At 44.9% G+C, this 19,335-nt stretch overlaps 2 protein-coding genes across 14 annotated transcripts in view; one reads left to right on the forward strand and one right to left on the reverse strand.

The window, feature by feature from the left end:
- Positions 1-3,983, forward strand: part of CTNND1 (catenin delta 1) — a 47,866-nt gene extending 43,883 nt beyond the window's left edge. For 2 of the 13 annotated variants that reach the window (XM_055547197.1, XM_055547195.1), the window contains 4 exons: positions 232-294; positions 973-1,076; positions 1,218-1,294; positions 1,515-1,757. In XM_055547197.1, the coding sequence (XP_055403172.1) occupies positions 232-294; positions 973-1,076; positions 1,218-1,294; positions 1,515-1,704 (434 nt within the window). In that variant the 3' untranslated portion in view covers positions 1,705-1,757. Of the gene's footprint in view, positions 1-231; positions 295-972; positions 1,077-1,217; positions 1,295-1,511 lie in introns of all 13 variants that reach the window. The other 11 variants (XM_055547198.1, XM_055547206.1, XM_055547202.1 and 8 more) reach the window with 11 other exon arrangements.
- Positions 3,984-13,400: 9,417 nt separating this feature from the next.
- Positions 13,401-14,689, reverse strand: LOC129628575 (tubulin-folding cofactor B-like). The gene has a single exon (XM_055548034.1). The coding sequence runs from the start codon at positions 14,674-14,676 to the stop codon at positions 13,942-13,944; it is 735 nt and encodes a 244-aa protein (XP_055404009.1). The 5' UTR covers positions 14,677-14,689; the 3' UTR covers positions 13,401-13,941.
- Positions 14,690-19,335: the final 4,646 nt, after the last annotated feature.

The following is a 19,335-nucleotide window of genomic DNA, read 5'->3' on the forward strand; positions in this document are numbered from 1 at the left end:
TGCTTTGAGACCTAATGGTTTGAAGCCCCCTGGCTTAGAGTGAATGGTTTCTTATATTAGAGTCTGTAGGAGAGGGAGCTCTTTTATCTAGAGCTTGGCACTTGGGGGTGGTGCTCAGTAAAGCTTTGATGAGAGGGAGGGGAAGGAGAGACAGACTGAGAGCGATTTTATGATGAGTGTAAAGTTTGAAGAGTCGGTTTTTGACCTGGATAACTTTCTGACTCTCTATAGATAAGAAACCTGATCGGGAAGAAATTCAGATGAGCAGTATGGGATCAAATACGAAATCGTTAGGTAGGTGATTAATTCGTGCCTAAGCATATGGAGGAGCAGGTCACTGGGACGAGGAGGACTGTCCGGTGCTGCACTTCTCTCCAGCAGCCTCGCTGTTTGCCGTCCTCAAGAGCGCTGGCTGCACGTTTCACTGGAGGGGTTCGAAGAGATTTAGTAAAACCTGATCTATCTACCTTTTGCCACATTTCCAAATGCTCAGAGGTTAAAAAGAAACCACTCTGTGCCTCTGCCGTTACCACAGAAGCTCCTTTGTGTCCCTTCACGGCCTGCTGCCGCGGCTGGCTGTCCTGCTCTCCGTACCGCAGCCCGCCTGGTCTACTTGCTGGCCTGTCTCTTCACTCCGTACTCTCTTTATTTTGCTCTTGTGATGTCTCCTGTTGGAATGCCCTTCCCAACTGCTCTCTAAGTTCTCTTCTCCCCAAAGGCTTGGCTGCAGTCCTGGCTCCTTGGTTAGGTCTTGCCTTACTATTGCAGCTCGCCTCACCTCACTGTCTTCTCCTCACTCCAGTTCTCTGCATAGACAGATCTCTTCAGTTTAGCTTTATTATCGCACGTGGTATGTATTGCCCTCCCAGTGAGATGTATGTTTTTTATGTCCAGGCCTGCCAGACCGTAATGCCCTTCTGGAGGGGACACCATCTCTCTGTGTACAGTTTTCCTTTTCTTTTTTTAAACTAGATAACAACTATTCCACACTCAATGAAAGAGGGGACCACAACAGAACACTGGACCGACCCGGAGATCTAGGCGAAATGGAGCCACTGAAGGGAGCACCCCTGATGGTAAATCCTCTTTATGTACTGCTGTCCCTCTGAGGCCACTTCTGTTTTGAAGCCTGTGTATTCTGTGAATTAGGAAAAAAGGGTATAGTGGAAGATGGCATCCATTTCTTGAGGCTTTTTTTTTTTTTTTTTTTTTTTAAGGAAAAATTAGGACTTTTGATTCATGTTGAGATTTCTTGGACTGTTAATTCTGTGGTGGTCGAGATGGGAGAAGCAAGGTTGTGGATGTGTTGCGTGTGTGACTAACGCCAGCTGATCTTCCCTCACAGCACTCGCTTTCTCCTCCTGCCTTTTCTGGACTATCTTGCCGTTCCCTCACTACTGCTCCCTCCTCCTGTTTGACCTTACAGATGTGGGGGTTTTCCCTGGGTCTGCACTCATTCGTGAGGGTCCTGTTTCCTTGCTCTCCTACTAACACATCGCATGTGTTCACAGCAGGACGAGGGGCAGGAATCTCTGGAGGAAGAGTTGGATGTATTGTTTTTGGATGATGAGGGGGAGCCCATGTCTTGCCCTCCCATGGTATGTCCTAGCCACCCCCAAGATGGTCCTCGAGGAACGAGGCCTCTATGTGCCAGCAGTTTGCCAATCATGCGGATCCGATCGCTCTCGGCCACGTGGGGTTTAGGGGCGCTGCTTCTGTGATTGTTACCTCTTAAGAGGCCGCTGGTGATCTGATTGTCCATTTATGCCACTTCCTTCCCTCCAGATTTGTTCTTCTCCTTATTGCCAGCCTTACTAACATGTCTTTCTTTCTCTTTTTTTCCTACAGCAGAAGATTTAGCACCACTCTCTCCGCTACATCCGGGCTTATAATATATGTACTTTTATTTTTTGGTGGTGAAATGGACTGATGATTTTCCCTTTCTTCGCTGGACTGTTGTGCCAACTGCCAGGCTGCCTCCTGCCTTGATGGCCCTGAAGTGGCTGCCTTCTTTCCATCAACTCCCTAACTGCTTCCAGTGAAGCTTAATTGTCCCTCTTCCCCCCTCCAGACCCCTCCAGTCACTCCCGAGAAGCCTGACTCAGTTATAGACATATTTTGAGAAACTGCTGCAGATTAGCTCTTTTTGCCAGCTCTCCCTGGAACTCTTGGCCTTGGTGGAGGGAGGGAGAGAGTGGGAACCTTCACTGGAAACCTTGGAAAGAACCGGAAGTTACATGCTATACATGCCGTGTCCAGCAATCTGATAAACTGATGATTCTTAATCAAGATTTTTCTTTTCCTGGTGGGGAAGGGACTTTTTTTTTTTTTTTTTTTGAGAATGGAAAGTGTGAGCTCTTCTTTTATTCCTAATGACTATTTTTGAAGCAAAGAAGGCCGGCAACATTGGCACATCCCACTTGGCAAGGGCCCTTGAGTAAGTGAAGGTTTCCTAGAGCGGAGAATAAGAGACCTTGCCCTGATCCTCTGCGGGGAGGGACCACCCAAGGACCTGCACCCCCCATCTCTTCCCCAAGCCTCCTGCCAACCCCAGCTGCCGCGTATGCCCCCGCTGAGGCTGTCCCAAACCCTCCTCTCCCAGTCCGTGGTAATGTCTGCTGACTCGGTCTGGCTGTTTGCAAGAGGCTGTAGAAAGAGGAGAACGTGTCAAGGAAGACTTTTTTGGGTGCAAAGGAGCAGAAAGATGTCTTCGGGGAGGAGAAGCGCCTCTGGGAGGAGCTAGTAGGAATGTACATGATTCGCTTAGTCCGAAACTGGCAGGAAGCTTCCCAGCTGGCTCCCCCTGCCCTGCTGTCTCCTATCCTCACCCCTGCAGCCCCGTCCTGCCCCCGGTCCCCCCTGGACTGGCTGGCTGACTAAAGGACTTGATGTACATACTCCTGCCCCCTCTACCCTGAAAAGGTGGGGTTCGCCCCTGGCTCTGCCTTGTCTTTGTGCCTTTGGCCTGGGGTGCATCTCCTCCTTCCCTTCCATGTGCCTTTCTTTGCCTCTGCAGTTTCATTTCTCATGATTTTGCAAATTATACTTTGTTGCTTTTTGACCTACTGTTGGCCCCAAATAGCAGAAAGAAGAGAAGGGACCTAGAGACCCTCCGTCTCTCCACTGGGAATTGGAACAGCCTCTGACTTTAGCCATAGAAGGTTTTTGCTCAACTGTATATGTTGGGGTTTTGCAAAAGTCCTGTTCTGATGAGTCTCCAGATGAGGTTGGTTGCCCAGGATCACCGTCACCTCTGAAGGGGTGACAGGGAAGGCGTGTCCATCCCCGCCTCCCGCCCCGCCCTGCCCCGCCCCTTCCCTCCTCCTGTTAGTGTATATTGGCAGGTTGGGCTAGAGGAATCGGCTGCAATGCGGTTGATTTTTTTTTTTTTTTTTTTTTAAAAACCCTGTCCCTTATTTACTTTTTACTCCTCCCCTCAATCTAAAAGCGCTGTTCAAATGCAACTGGAAATCTTTATTCTCCTCTCTCCCCCTTCCCTAATATATTGAGGCTTTGGGGTAGGAGAAAAGTGCACAACCCACCACCCCCCCTCCCCTTCTCCTATGCATTAAAGTTCCTTATTTACCCCTTTGCCTCCTCACATTACTTCCCACTCCTTTTCTGGCAAAAAGGAGCCTCTTCCTGTCTGTGACTAAGCGTACTGCACAGGGGAGACCGCCCCGTCCAGCCCTGGCTCCACTCTTGGTTTCTCGTCTTTTTCTGCTCTTTTCCTGGTGCTCTTTTTGTCGGTGGGGTGTGGGTAATAGAACAGCCATAGGCTTTTGGGGACCTTTAACTGTTATTTTCTTTTCATTTATTAAAACACTAAACATTCAATTTCAGAGAACCAAAAATCCCACCTTCCCACCGAACACTGAGGGGCGTGTCTTCTGCCCCAGACCTTTTCTGTTTTTCTTTCTCTCTTGTTAATGCTTTTAAAAACAAATGAGTTTTTTATATAAATAAAGTTTTTAAAGTGTGTATTTGGGGGGTCTGTGTCATTTCTTCACTTTAAGCTTGTATCTCTTCTCTCCTTTTCATCTCGATTACTTCATTATATATCAGTGTCCTTTTTCTCTCCAGAGCACCCAGAAGGGGATTGTACCAGCATGGATTTATTTTGAGCCCAATCCCAGCTCTTAACAAGGAACATTCTTTTAATTATATATGAAACACTTTTCCTCCGAAGATTCTTAAAAATCAAATGTAGAGCATGGGAAGCTTACTGCTTAACTTAGATAGGAAACTGAAGTATAAAGAATTAATAAATTTCTTAGTCACTGGGATTCTTTTGTGACATCTGTCAAAACTAACGAGTAGAGCTCTGCAATACATGACCCTCTTGAACATATTTATGAGTAGAAGATTAGAAGCTACCAACTCCAGCTGTCATCCTAATAAGTATGGAAATGAAGAATTAAAAGGCTCACTGGGCCATGAGGTTGCTTCTCAGGCTGTCTGCCATCCTTTAGTAAGATGGTAAGGGGCAGGCCCATCGCTTCCTCCATGTCTACCAAGTAGCATGGGTGGGTAGCAAATGCTCAGATTACCAGGGGTTGTCTACAGTGTAGAGGCCAAGGATTAAGACCTCTGGAAAGGGGCCTTGTTACCTTGTTAAGACGAGAACTGATGTAAAATGCTTCTTGTATGCCCAGTCTTTAGATTAAAGATGCATAGCTTTTGCTGGTGATGCTCACGTCTCAATTTTGTTGAACTAGGTCTCAAAGGTATGAAAACTTTCTTGGACTAGTAAGACCAGGACATCTTAGCATTGTAGCTGATGCCTTTTAAAGCTTGATTTGTGTCCGGCAGTTGTAGTTCTAGAAAGGTGAAGTGTAGAGCCGGAAGGCTCTTAGAGTTTGCTTTATAGAGAGATTTGGTAGCCCTGCTTGAGTGTCTTTTTTAAATGTAGAAAATGCTGGCTATTGGTGAATAGCCTTCATTTCTGTTATATTTATTATCCGCTGGCATTGAGCTACACACAAACGTTACTCTCCTCTCCCTGGATTGGTCCATTTGTTTTATCTCATTCAATAAATATTTCCTCAGCATCTTCCAGGTATCAGGCATTGTTGTGTACATGAGGTTTAGATGAGAGAATGAAACGGATGGACGCTTTCTCATATCGATAGCAATGTGCTCTTTTTAAAACATTCCTCCGCCCTTAACTAAAACAAGGTGTTAAAAAGAAGGATCTACAGAGTCCATATATCTTGTTTCTTGGTACTGATTTAGTAACACTTTTGAAGCCTCTTGGTGTCTCTCGACACGAGCTTTAGGAATCCTGTGTATTTTGTCAAGATTTGCCAACTTATTCCCTGATCTTTACAGCCTGAGTTTTTATTCCCCACTCCCAGCAGAGGTGGTAATAGGTTATGCCCAGGCACTCTTCTGCCTCAGTGATGCTTTTTTTGTGAGCATGTTTGTGAAGTAGCTGCAGTGAGTCTCACTGTGACATACTTTGTGACTGAGCTCAGACCTGTGACCTCACTTGGCCACTGGTTTCTTCCTGAACTAATGCAGTTTGTTACAAATTAGAAATAGCTCACGCAGGAAGAGCTGCTGCTGCTGCTGCTGCTGCTGCTAAGTCGCTTCAGTCGTGTCCGACTCTGTGCGACCCCATAGACGGCAGCCCACCAGGCTCCCCCGTCCCTGGGATTTTCCGGGCAAGAGTCCTGGAGTGGGGTGCCATTGCCTTCTCTGCCAGGAAGAGCTAAGAACCAGTTATTCTAGACCATTATTTTTCACTGTTTATTTCTGAAGTACTGGATAGTAAAGATTCATCTTGGTATTTTCATAGATAGTTGTAGACCACCTACACCTAGTCTTACAGATTGGAGCAAGTACACAGGAATTACCTGGGAAGCTTGTTAAAAATGCAGATTTCCATGCTGCTTTTCCAAAAATTGCTTCAATAGGTGGGACTCAGGAATCCTGAAATCTTAAGTAACCTAGGTTATTCAAATACCTGTGGTGAGTTAATTGCAACTTGAGACACTGATCTGAAGACTTGCTTAAGATTTGAGCCTCAGACTATGATAGAAGCCAGGATGACGGGCTCAGCTCCACTGGCGGTAATACTAGTTTCATGGTGGGTGTGGTGACAGCCACACAGAAAGAGTTCATTGAGGAAACGTTTGTCTCAAAGGGATGAATTGACTAGAATTTAAGATACCGGTGACAGGCATGTAGGTAGGAGAAACATCTTTTGCAAAATCATGCCATCTCTGTGGATGGGAGATGAACTTCTCCCTTGATATGGGGCCCTCCAGAGCAGTAGAGAATTCCCTAACAAATTTTAACAAAAGTGTCATTTTTGGCTACAAATAGAGTATCCCAACTGGGGAGCAAGTGGCCCCATTGGCCAAAACCAGGGAGATGTGTCTGGAGATTTAAATCACTCCCAAGGACAACCTATCCAAAGAAAATCACTCCCAAGGACAACCTATCTAAAGAAAATAGAAAAAGCATTGTAGGAGCAAAGTGTTTTTGGCTGCACCACGTGACTCGCAGAATCTTACTTCCACAGAGAATTTAACCCAGGCGATGGCGGTGAAAGACTGGACTCCTGGTCTCTAGAAACGATCAGGGCCCACTACCCACGAGTGGGTTGAGTCAAGAGCCTCGCGCGTGTCCGTGGAGTTGCAGGAGCCACCAATAGTGTGAGCGTGTGGCAACTAGCTCCTTAGCTGAGGCACAATGCCAGGCTTCTCACCGAATATGTGTCTATCTACTGTTTGAAAAGACAGCTTCCAGTTTTATTTAGGATACAGAAGGGTTACTATCTTGCTGTCTCTCCCCAGGTATTTCTCGTGTTAATGGGCAGTAGTTTGAATGCCATAGGCATTTGTGCTCGAGACAGAAATACGAGAGATTCGTGGTAATGTGCTGGGCACCCCACTGCTCTGGTCTTCATTTCAGTCCTTTGCTCCATCTTAAAGTTAGCACTGACGTTTTGCAAACTTGGCACTCTGGGCCTTTTTACAGCCCACTCTTTTCAGACTCAAGGGTCAGGAGAATGTAGTGTGGATGCTGCTAAGTCGCTTCTGTCGTGTCTGACTCTGTGCGACCCCATAGACGGCAGCCCACGAGGCTCCCCCGTCCCTGGGGTTCTCCAGGCAAGAACGCTGGAGTGGGTTGCCATTTCCTTCTCCAGTGCATGAAAGTGAAAAGTGAAAGTGAAGTTGCTCAGTCGTGTCCGACTCTTAGCGACCCCATGGACTGCAGCCCACCAGGCTCCTCCGTCCATGGGATTTTTTCAGGCAAGAGTACTGGAGTAGGGTGCCATTGCCTTCTCCGTGTATAGCTGGAGAAGTGTATAACTTCTAATTCGTGTATAACTAATTCAGGCTTCTGTTTTTTGGCATTGTGGATTGGATACTCTGGAAAGACTTTCAGCAAAAACAAGATGCTGGATAAAATGTATTTGTTAAAAAAAATAATTATAAACATTGCTGAATAAGCACAAAAGTAAGAAATTCATAGATCTTCAAAATGCAGGGAAAACTGTAGGAAGTACGCGACAACTAGAGCTAGCTTTTGCCAAGCTCAGCAGGTTTTAGTACCCATTTTAGTTACTATGGACAAAATATTGTATTGTGCTCAGTCAGTCATGTCTGACTCTTTGTGATACTATGGACTGTAGACCACCAGACTCTGTCCATGAAATTTTCCAGGCGCGACTCCTGGAGTGGGTTGCCATTTCCTACTCCAGGGGATCTTCCCGATCCAGGGGTCAGACCCATGTCTCATGCATCTCCTTTGACTCCTGCATTGGCAGACAGACTCTTTACCCCTAGAACCACCTGGGAACAATAACAGTGGAGGGTATGGGAAACAGGAAGTGCATCTAGAAGCTGACTCCAGGTAAAACGGATACCCTCAGTGTAAAGGTGAACAAGATATAGAAGGCAGCAAGGAACTGAATTTGTCTCAACCTTGATGGTATTACCCTAAAACTGGTCTTGCCTCTTGGTGGGAGCCCAGCCAAAAGACACAGCAAAGTCAAAGATCAGAAGGAAACTCTTCCAGTAAGGGAGGAGAACACCAGAGATCTTTCCCAAAGTAGTGTCTCTCTGAACAGCAAAATTGGGGAAGTTTTAAGCTAAGGGTACATCTTCATGAAGGAGTTTGAGCATGAGGATTCCTAGGATTGGGGCTAGGATTGACAGAGTCCAAGCTTTAGTTGATTGAAGCCAGTTAAAGTCAACTTCATCATCCTTTGGGTTCCAGTTGCTCTGGTAGCTGAGTGCCCTGAAAGGGGAGGAGGGCTAAATTCTGAAAAACAGCTCAAGAAAGAGCTTCAGGCTATTAGAACTGGGAAGTCTCTACAACGGATGTATTACTTTTGTTATTGTTACTTCTCTTGAGAATAACAATTTGTTTGTCTGTTCCTTTTAGATCTTTATTATTGTGGCCTGTTCACGGGTAAGCATAGTGGCCAGGCGTGGGTCACCAAATGGCTTAGGCCTGAAATGGCTTCTTTTATGTCCAAAACCTATATCTGGTTCTTTTCTGGACCGCCCCCCCTCTTCACCCCCCACCACTCTCTTAGAGTTGCTTGTGCCTTCAGGTGATTTCCAGAAGCAGATGCAATCCCTTGAAGGCCTCAGATCCTGTATATAAACTCCCAAAACACACGAACGGCCCTGCTTAAAAATTATAAGATGCATAAGAAATAAGACACCATGAGTGGACAAGGGGCCAAAGAAAACTTTTTGATTCATGAACTAAAGTCTGACGGTAAAAAATGACAAAAGACAACCCAGCAGATGTTTTTGGGAAAAAGTCGTTCTACAGGAGAAGTGACAAATTTGAAATAAAAATGAAGATTAAGTTGATTGGAGCAATTGGGGTTCTACTGAATTGGAAGATCTCAAGAAATTATACAGAACGCTGTCCAAAGAGACGGAAAGGAAGCACGGGAAACGGCGACAAAGTTGAGAAGCAGACAAGAATAAGATCTAGTGTGGTATCTGGAGGAGACGAGGTGATATCCAAGGAGGTAACCGTTGGTACATTTTCAGGGTTGATGAAAAGCACGGAATCCCAGTGAATTCCAAGCAAGATATAAAGCAACTCATATCTAGAGACTGAGGTGAAATTCTCTCTTGAGCAGCTAGAGGTAAAATGCAGATAGACATTAGAAAGCAGCCCAGCTGGGTGACTTGCTAACGTCAACAGTGAATGCCGGAAAACACTGGAGTTCTTACACTGCATCCTATTAACAAAAGAATGGTTATCATGGAAGCTGACACTTATTAAAACTTTTTATTTTTTAAGAGGGCTAATTAGAAATGTTTTCAGACAAAAGCAGAGTTTGCACAGGTGGTAATAATACAGGATTCAGGAGGCAGAGGAAAATGATCTTATGTGGAAAATTAAAGGCCAAAAGGAACACAGTGGTGAATAACGTTGGTAAGTTACCATTAACTGTAAAAATATATATATAGTTTGTGGAAGGGATATATGGACAAGATTAAAGTACTGGACAATAGAACATAACTTGGGGATACCAGAAACTAATTTCCATGTTTTCATATTCAGGAGGAGAATGAGGGTAATGAGTAACTACGACTTTTGTGAAACATGTATTAGCTAGAATAACCACTAAAAAAATAGAGATTTTCACCTCAAAACAAGTAGAGAAGGAAGAAGGCAAGAAGCAGATGGGGTTTCAGATCTGGCCCTTCCTCTGATAGAACAATCTCAGCTTCCAGGTAAGGGGATACAGGGAGGGGAGAAGAGCATTCCTCTTTTTTCTCTATAATACAGTTCAGGGGCGGTGAGGAGTATTCTCTATAATACAGGTCAGGGGAGGTGAAGAGTCTTCTCTATAATACAGTTCAGGGGCAGTGAGGAGTCTTCTCTATAATACAGGTCAGGGGCAGTGAGGAGCCTTCCTCTAGGACAGTTCTGGGACAGAGTGTGTTCAGAACAAGAACAGCCAATGACGTGGAAGAAGGGGCGGAGATCAGGGCCAAGAAATCTCCAACAAAGCAAAGTTAAAATTTAAATAAAAATTATTTGCTGTCTTGTGTGTAGATTGGTCAACCTGATTTAAAGACAAGAAGTTCAGGACAGAATATTTTTATACCTTGCTGACTGAACTGCTGACTCCTGGAGTCCTTCAGGATTTGGAACCTTAATTTTACATCAAAGGAAGAACAGTTGAAATGAAATGAAATTAAAAAAAAAAAAAAAAAAAAAAGAAAATTGAGTCTGTACCCTCCGTGTTTCCAAACCCCAGAGCAAGACTCAAATAAATAGCATAGAAGATCAGAAGGAAAAAATAAATCCAAAAATGAAACATCAAGGCAAAGCCTACTCTCTGAGGCTCGTTATTACTCTTTGCCTTAGGAAACCATGCAGCTTCTTTAAAAAAAAAAAATTGCTCACCAGCCAGAAAGTTCTCTAGTTTCATCACCAGCATTCTAGGAAATGAATTCTCTAGTTCTTCTTGTCCTCTTTCAGGACCTACTTTCCATTTTTAAATACTGATGTACCACCACGGTTCAGATTTAGCTGGCTTCTGACTTGTTGCTGATGGAATTCCCAGGAAGAAACCCGGTTCAACCTGATTCTCACCATATCTTCTTTGTATTTTTTAAAAGGTAGGCCCCAAGGTCTCCCCGCGGTCAGGTTAAAGTTTGATGGTGGACACTTGATATCTCAGCTCTACTCCACCTTTACTTGTAATGTGTCTTGAATTCTGCTCTTATTCTGCTGCTGCTGCTGCTAAGTCGCTTCAGTCGTGTCCGACTCTGTGCGACCTCATAGACGGCAGCCCACCAGGCTCCCCCTATTCTAGTGATGGTTATCTCATGGCGAGTTGCTATGTAACTTGCATTTTATATAATGTCACCTATATAATGACTTTTCTAAAGTGAAACCCTGCACATATTTGTTCAATAAATACTCAGATGCTAGGGCCAAAGGCTGTTTCTGTTTTGAGTCCCAGGGATAGAGGCATTAAATCTGTGAGTCAGTGAGATAAGTGTTATAATGATATGTTTCCAGCATTAGAAGAAGGGTGAACTCTGCTGGCAGGGAGGCAAGCCTTCACTGAGGCGATGTTTAGGTCGGTCTGAAAGGACAGCTAGCATTCCGTCAGTTGGAGGAGATGTGTCATGCCGGCTGACAGAATAACGTGCACAAGTATTGAGGTGTGGGCATCTTCGTAGGTGAGGAGAAGTTTATTTTATAAAAACATTTCATCTAACAAACGGAGTGATTGAGATATTGCCCTTTTGCAATCCTGAATAAACAGATCTTGAGCATTGAGGATCAGCCGTTGCTAACGTCACAAAAGGAGAATCAGATAGCATTAAAAGTGGTTTTTCAGAACCAAAGTCAAATCAATCCTCTTTACATGCTGCTGCTAAGTCACTTCAGTCGTGTCCGACTCTGCGACCCCATAGACGGCAGCCCACCAGGCTCCCCCATCCCTGCGATTCTCCAGGCAAGAACACTGGAGTGGGTTACCGTTTCCTTCTCCAATGCATGAAAGTGAAAAGTGGAAGTGAAGTCGCTCAGTGGTGTCTGACTCTTGGCGACTCCATGGAATGCAGCCTACCAGGCTCCTCCATCCATGGGATTTTCCAGGCAAGAGTACTGGAGTGGGGTGCCATTGCCTTCTCCGTCTTTATCTGATTACTATTTTATAGGAAATACAGAGGATGTGGGAAATGTTAAAACTACACCATGGGGATGCAATTAGCAAAATAGGGTAAAAATCACAAAACAACCTAATTTTTTAAATAAGTTAATTGCAAGAAGGAAAAAGATGGAAGCATGCATACTGTAGACTGAAAGATAATAATCTCTAGATTAAAACACATCAATCACAATGCATGAAACTTATTTTGATCGTGATATGAAAACATTTTATGAGGAAACTGGAACACTAGTTCAAATCTAGTGTTATTTGAACTCTAGATACTTGATTTTTACTAAGGGATTATTTTTTAGATGTGACACTGGCATTGTTGGTTGTAATTAATTCCTTGTCAAACCGAGCGATGTCATGAAGTTCTAGTGAAGGGAACGTGAGGAGGAAATTTACTTCCAAGTCGTGTGGGGTAAGAGTGGATGTTGTTTAATTGCTATGATAGGGAGGTAGAAACAAAACAAGATTGGCTGTGAGTTGATAACCATTAAAACTGGGTTATGCGTAGATGGAAGTTTATTGTAATATTTGATTGGGGTTTTATGTATGTTTGAAACTCCTTGTAATCAGAAGTTTTGACAAATAGTGAAAATCCATTTGGGAGCTAATTTTTCTAGGTATTTGCAGCACAGGGGTGCAGAGAGGGTATCAGGAAATGGTACTAGGAAGGGGGCTGGAGGCACAGCTGTAATGCTTGGGTTATAAGTACTTTTGCTGCTGGAAGCGGGCCAGTGGGTTTCAAACCACCCGGGACACCTATGGTTCTGTGGTGTCACCTGCAGAGTAGCTATAGGCATGGCAGAGTGGTGCCCAACAGAGGGGACATCGGTCACCGATGCATTTTAATAAGAACATTCTGCTTCTATCTTTTATTAAATGCGGCTTCCAATTTAATAAATTTCATTTAAAAACAGGGTTCTAAAGCTTAAAAAATCTCTATTAGGGGAACAATTAAAGACTATCCCTTGAGCTCTAGTGCAAAAGACTGGAAGTAGGGAAATAAGCTATGAAACTGCTGTGATATCACAAATGGAATGAGAAGTTTGTTTTCAGGGGAATTTAGTTAATGAGGATTTGATCCAGGAGGTAAACTTTTTTTTAAACTTTTTATTCTATACTGGAGCATAACCGATTAACCACGCTGCGATAGTTTCAGTGGACAGCAAAGGGACTCAGCCACACGTCTACGTGTTTCCCTTCTCCCCCAGATTCCCAGCAGCCAAACCGTTTATGATAACAACTTGTGATAGTCATTTCCCAGGCCGCCAAGGGCCACGAACAGGGTGTGGAAACGATGCTCCCTCTTGTAACCGAGCCGGTGTCTCTGAGCATCTTCTCGAGTGCGGGCTGGAACTCCGGCTCCCTCTGCGACCCCGCTCTCAGCAGGGCTCCAGGAGGCCTCCTTGCTGAAGTCTCCCCTCACAGCCTCTGGCTGGCCCTGCTGTGCGCCGTGACGGATGGTGTCGGAGGGTCGGGGACGGCGGCCTCTTCCGTCATTCCTGCCCCTTCACGGCCGAGCTGCCTCAGGTGTGCCCCCAACACCTGCTGCTCCGGGGAGACTAGCTTCTTGCAGCAGCCGAACTGCAGACTGTAAAACCCAGCAGGCAACCACCTTTTCTTCCCCCTCTCCACAACCTTGGGGTCTCCGCTGAGGCAAACGCACTGACCTTCCCTCCCGTTACTGTCCCCTGTAGCGGATGTCCCCCTGACCCCCCGAAGCCACACATCCACCCACCACGGTCCTGGGGCTAATAAACGCAAGCTGCTAACATCCAGATTCACAGGTGAAGATGATTTCAGTTCATCCTCAGTCTCCTCCACCTCACTGACTTTGACTTCGCTTGTCCTTGGTTTTGTTGGGTTTCTAAGAGTTTGACGGTTTTTGTTCTTTTTTTTTTTTTAAATGTTGCCCTTGCCCCTCTGACTTAACGCCTGAGTGAAGCTTCCCTAATTCTTTTTGTGCTCCTCAAGACAGGTCCTAGCCATCTTGAATTGCATGACTCCACGAGAATCTGATGATAGCGATGAACTTTCTCCAGAAAAGTGCATGCACGCGCACACACACACACACAGTGTTTTGCCGATAATTTCAGAGTTTCTATATATTTTTTCCCCAAGTTTTCAGCAAATTTAATACATGTGTCTCAAAAGTCAATGGAGAGGGTAGTCAATAAAATAAAAACAGGCTCACGGGGAGAGGTCCATGGGCACATACAGGGAAGGGCAATGAGTAGGCGAGTTAGCTGGAGCAGGGGGCTGCCCTTCCTTGGCCATTACATCTCATCCAAACTGTAGTCCTCTTCAGGAAAGTCCCCCACTGTCACGACTGATGGCTTGACGAAGGCGTCGTACTTGGCCTGGCATTCAAAGTAGCATTTCCCATTCACGCTGCCATCATTTTTCCCTAGTGGTTCATCATAGCGGACGCCAATCCAGTAGCCAGGTATGAAATCTGTCAGTCCTACATACATGACGGCACCCCTGCGAGGGGGCTGCCCAGGTGCCTGCACCTCACAGCGGCTGCCCACAGGGATGGTGCTGGCCTGGGCCTCCTCCTCGATAAGGTGCTGGGAGTTTTCAGCCTCTTGTTGGGCCCGCTCTTCTTCATTGAATCGACCTAGCTTGTTGTGCTTCAGGCAGGAGCGGATTGAGTCCTGCCTCTGTTCATAGGCTTCTTGTGAGATCTTGTATTTCTCCACCTTGGACATGTCCTCATACTCCCCAAGGCGGGCACCGCTGTGGTCAGTGACATGGATGCAACAGCCGTCGTCTACGGGGTAGCAGCCCAGCAGCCCATCATCCTGACCCAGCTTGCAGTAGACCTTGTTGTCAGGTCCGTACAGCTCCAACTCCATGCAAGAAGCAGGGCTGCCCACAACAAGCTGTAGTTTACACTTGAACTCAGCTACAGTGAGGCTGCGACTGTACCACTTCTGGGAGCGAAAGCTGTTGAGAGAGCTGCTGATGAACATGTTCACTGTGGACGCCGACAGCCCCGTCACCTCCATCTCGCCGCACCCTGTGGCCTCTAGATATTTAAAGCTGTGCTCATCACCTCGGGAAGCCTTTGGGGGGTGGTGGTGATGGGATTGCTTGATAAAAATGCAGTGTTCTTTGGCTCTACCCCAAATCAGGCTCTACCCTATTTAATCAGAATTTTTGGTGGTAGAGCTTGGGAATCAAGAATTTAAGCAGTCTCCCTGGTTAATTCTTAAGTGCGGTAAAATTTGAGGAAGTGTGCTCTAGAGACTCAATTTATCTTCACTGTCTGTCTCATCTTCCCCTCCCAGTCACTTACCTGTGGCTCAGTTTAGTTCAATTGCTCAGTCGTGTCCGACTCTTTGTGACCCCATGAATCGCAGCACGCCAGGCCTCCCTGTCCATCACCAACTCCTGGAGTTCACCCAAATTCACATCCATCGAGTCGGTGATGCCATCCAGCAACCTCATCCTCTGTCGTCCCCTTCTCCTCCTGCCCCCAATCCCTCCCAGCATCAGGGTCTTTTCCAATGAATCAACTCTTCACATGAGGTGGCCAAAGTACTGGAGTTTCAGCTTCAGCATCAGCCCTTCCAATGAACACCCAGGACTGATCTCCTTTAGGATAGACTGGTTGGATCTCCTTGCAGTCCAAGGAACTCTCAAGAGTCTTCTCCAACACCACAGTTCAAAAGCATCAATTCTTCGGCGCTCAGCTTTCTTCACAGTCCAGCTCTCACATCCATACATGACCACTGGAAAAACCATAGCCTTGACTAGACGGATCTTTGTTGACAACGTAATGTCTCTGCTTTTGAATATGCTATCTAGGTTGGTCATAACTTTCCTTCCATGGAGTAAGCGTCTTTTAATTTCATGACTGCAGTCACCATCTGCAGTGATTTTGGAGCCCAGAAAAATAAAGTCTGACACTGTTTCCCCATCCATTTCCCATGAAGTGATGGGACTAGATGCCATGATCTTCGTTTTCTGAATGTTGAGCTTTAAGCCAACTTTTTCACTCTCCTCTTTCACTTTCATTAAGAGGATCTTTAGTTCTTCTTCACTTTCTGCCATAAGCGTGGTGTCATCTGCATATCTGAGGTTATTGATATTTCTCCCAGCAATCTTGATTCCAGCTTGTGCTTCTTCCAGCCCAGCGTTTCTCATGATGTGCTCTGCGTATAAGTTAAATAAGCAGGATGACAATATACAGCCTTGAGGTACTTCTTTCCCTATTTGGAACCAGTCTGTTGTTCCATGTCCAGCTCTAACTGTTGCTTCTTGACCTGCAAACACATTTCTCAAGAGGCAGGTCAAGTGGTCTGGTATTCGCTTCTCTTGAAGAATTTTCCACAATTTGTTGTGACCCACACAGTCAAAGGCTTTGACATAGTCAATAAAGCAGAAGTAGATGTTTTTCTGGAAGTCTCTTGCTTTTTCGATGATCCAGTGGATGTTGGCAATTTGATCTCTGGTTCCTCTGCCTTTTCAAAATCCAGCTTGAATTGATAAATCAATTTACTAATATATCAAAGTCTTTTAAAATGTCAATGAGCAAAGCATAGTTGTTAAGAATGATAACTTTGGAGTCTTAGAAACTTGGTCTTTGGGAATTCCCTGTGGGTCCAGTGGATAGGACTCTAGGCTCTCACTTCTGGGCCTGGGTTCAACCCCTGGTTGGGTCACTAAGATCCCATGGCCAAAAGGAAAAAAAAAAAAACTTGGTGATAAGTTGTGTCTCTGTCCTTCTCCTTAATATTGGGATAATAATGCTATCTATCTCATAGGGGTCTAAACGAGAGGATACCTGTGAAACACACGGGAGAGTGGCACCTGAGGGGAGCTCAGTAACTATTAAGTTTCGTTATTAGTAGTAGCATTTGTGTTTTAGTGTCCGTGATACGAGAAGGTGCTCTTAACAGTTCAGCACACAGTGATCTAGCCAGAAGGGAACATTTTTTTTGAGTGCCAGCTTTTCCCAGAGACTATGATAGAAACCTCTTCATACCTCATCTCATTTAATGATACAGTGTCCCAGACGGCTGCTCCATTGTCTCTACTGTAACCGTGATAGAACTGAACCGGAGAGGCCACTCACCCCAGGTCACACTGTAAATGGTGGAGTGAATTTCCAACTCAGTTCTGTGTGATACCAATGTTCTTTATTTCCTATTTCGTTACTTTTTTTGTTTGTTTGTTTTAAGTATTTTATTTATTTGGCTGCACTGGGTCTTAGTTGGCATGTGGGATCTTCGGTAGTTGCATGTAGCATCTAGCTCCCCAACCAGGAATTGAACTCTGGCCCTCTGCATTGGGAGCCTTGAGTGCTAGCTCCTGGACCACCACGGACGTCTGACAATACTTGTTGTTGTTCAGTTGTTAAATTGCGTCTGACTCTTTGTGACCCCATGGGCTACAGCATGCCAGGCTTCCCTGTTCTTTTACTATCTCCTGGAGTTTACTCAGAGTATGTCCATTGAGTCGGTGATGCCATCCAACCATCTCATCCTCTGTCGCCCCCTTCTCCTGCCTTCAATCTTTCCCAGCATCGGGGTCTTTTCCAGTGAGTCAGCTCTTTGCATCAGGTGGCTAAAGTATTGGAGTTTCAGCCTCAGCATCAGTCCTTCCAGTGACTGACTAAAACCATCAAAAAGAAAAAGAAATGCAAGAAGACAAAGTGGTTGTCTGAGGAGACCTTACAAATAGCTGAGAAAGGAAGAGAAGTGAAAGGTAAAGGAGAAAGGGCGCGATAGACTCAACTGAATGCAGAGCTTCAGAGAATGCAGGGAGAGATATGAGAGCCTTCTTAAGTGAACAGTGCAAAGAAATAGAGGAAAACGATAGAATGAGAAAGACTAGAGATCTCTTCAAGAAAACTGGAGACACCAAGGGAACATTTCACCCAAAGATGGGCTCAGTAAAGGGAAGATGGCACTTAGATTCACTTAGTGCCTCCAACGCATGCTAAGAATTGAGGCCAGTCACAGAGGGTAAAAGCAGAACCAAAGATGGGCACTCAGTTACTTTTCAATGAGCAGAAAATTAAAAGAACACAGAAGCTAATAGAATATCAAAATCTTCCCTTTTTCCTCTCTACCCTCAAACCCATTTCAATTTTTCACAGGATAAAAAAATCCATTGTTAAGTATTTCATCTAGAAACTTTCCTATGTGTTTATGCGGCCTAAAGAAAGGCACCTCTGCATACAGCTTTCTTCCATATTCCGCCTTCCCTTCCTCTTTTCTGCTTTCTTTTCTTTTCTTCTTCCTTTCTCCCTTTGTCCTTCCTTCACCTCTTTCTTCTGTGTGTCTTGCTTTGAAACTTAACAATATAATTTACAATATATCTGCCCATATCAATCCCTATGCACAGTATTTTATCATATGGTACCCTGGTGGCTCAGACGGTAAAGCGTCTGCCTACAATGTGGGAGACCCAGGTTCGATCCCTGGGTCGGGAAGATCTCCTGGAGAAGGAAATGGTAACCCACTCCAGTATTCTTGCCTGGAAAATCCCATGGACAGAGGAGCCTAGTAGGCTACAGTCCGTGGGGTCACAAAGAGTCAGTGAGCGACTTCACTTTCACTTCAAATTTATTTGATCTTTTTTGTATTGATGTACATTTTTCTCTTGCTGATGGACAAGTATTTCCCTTTCAAATAATGCTTCACTGAATATCTTTTTGCCTATCTTTGTATACATGTATTACATGCTCAGTAATATAGATTTCCCAAATTGGAATTGATTGATCAGGGAAATCTCTTTACATTATATTGTGTTGGATTTTGATTCTGCTTGGATCACTTGCAGTGATGTAAAGGGAACACGGTTAACATTTGTGATTCTTACCAGAAAAAATATAATGACAGCCCTGGGCGTATTCTCTCCAACTTTCATCCTCATTCTGCTATATTCTGGCAAACCTGGGCCTACTCCAAAGGCAGAGAAAAAGGAGGGGTTCTTGCCTCAATCAGAGAGCAACAAGGAGGTATTACTACTTGATCATCTCCATTAACCTCTTAGAATGAAAGCCATTCAGAGTTGTCCTTCTAAGCTTCCTGCTTACATCTTGTCAAGGAAATGGCAAGGAGTTGTGATGAGTTTCATGGGGTCATGGTTCGGCTTTTATCCTCTGTGATTGACTTGGATTATTAGCATGCATTGGAGAATGCAAAGCTAGCTTAGGTGTATATCCTGGAGTCTCAAAGCAGGATTATTCCATATGCATTAGTAAGTCTTAGACACTTGCTTCATTTTTATTTACTTGACAGACTGAACTGCTGACCCAACCACTGACAGGAATTGAGCTGCACGCCTGTGGCTCTTGCAGCTGACAGACAGCACGCTGAGAACAAAGGTTAGAGACCTGGGGGGTGTGAGGGATGAACTGGGAGACTGGGACTGACGTATACGCGCTACTGCGCATAAGACAGTAACTGATAAGAACATACTGTGTAACACAGGGGACTGTTCAACACTCTGTGATGACCTGTGTGGGAAAAGAATCTAAAAAAGAGTGAATATATGTATGTGTATAACTGATTCACTTTGCTGTACAGCAGAAGCTAACAGAACACTGTAAATCAACATATGCCAATGAAAGTTAATAATAAAAACAGACAAACAGCAATAACAAGCCTTAGAGACAGAGGGAAGAGAGTAGTATCTGGAGTTGCTGCAATATG

The sequence above is a fragment of the Bubalus kerabau genome, chromosome 15 (genome assembly GCF_029407905.1).
Source record: "Bubalus kerabau isolate K-KA32 ecotype Philippines breed swamp buffalo chromosome 15, PCC_UOA_SB_1v2, whole genome shotgun sequence".
NCBI classification, from domain to species: domain Eukaryota; kingdom Metazoa; phylum Chordata; class Mammalia; order Artiodactyla; family Bovidae; genus Bubalus; species Bubalus kerabau.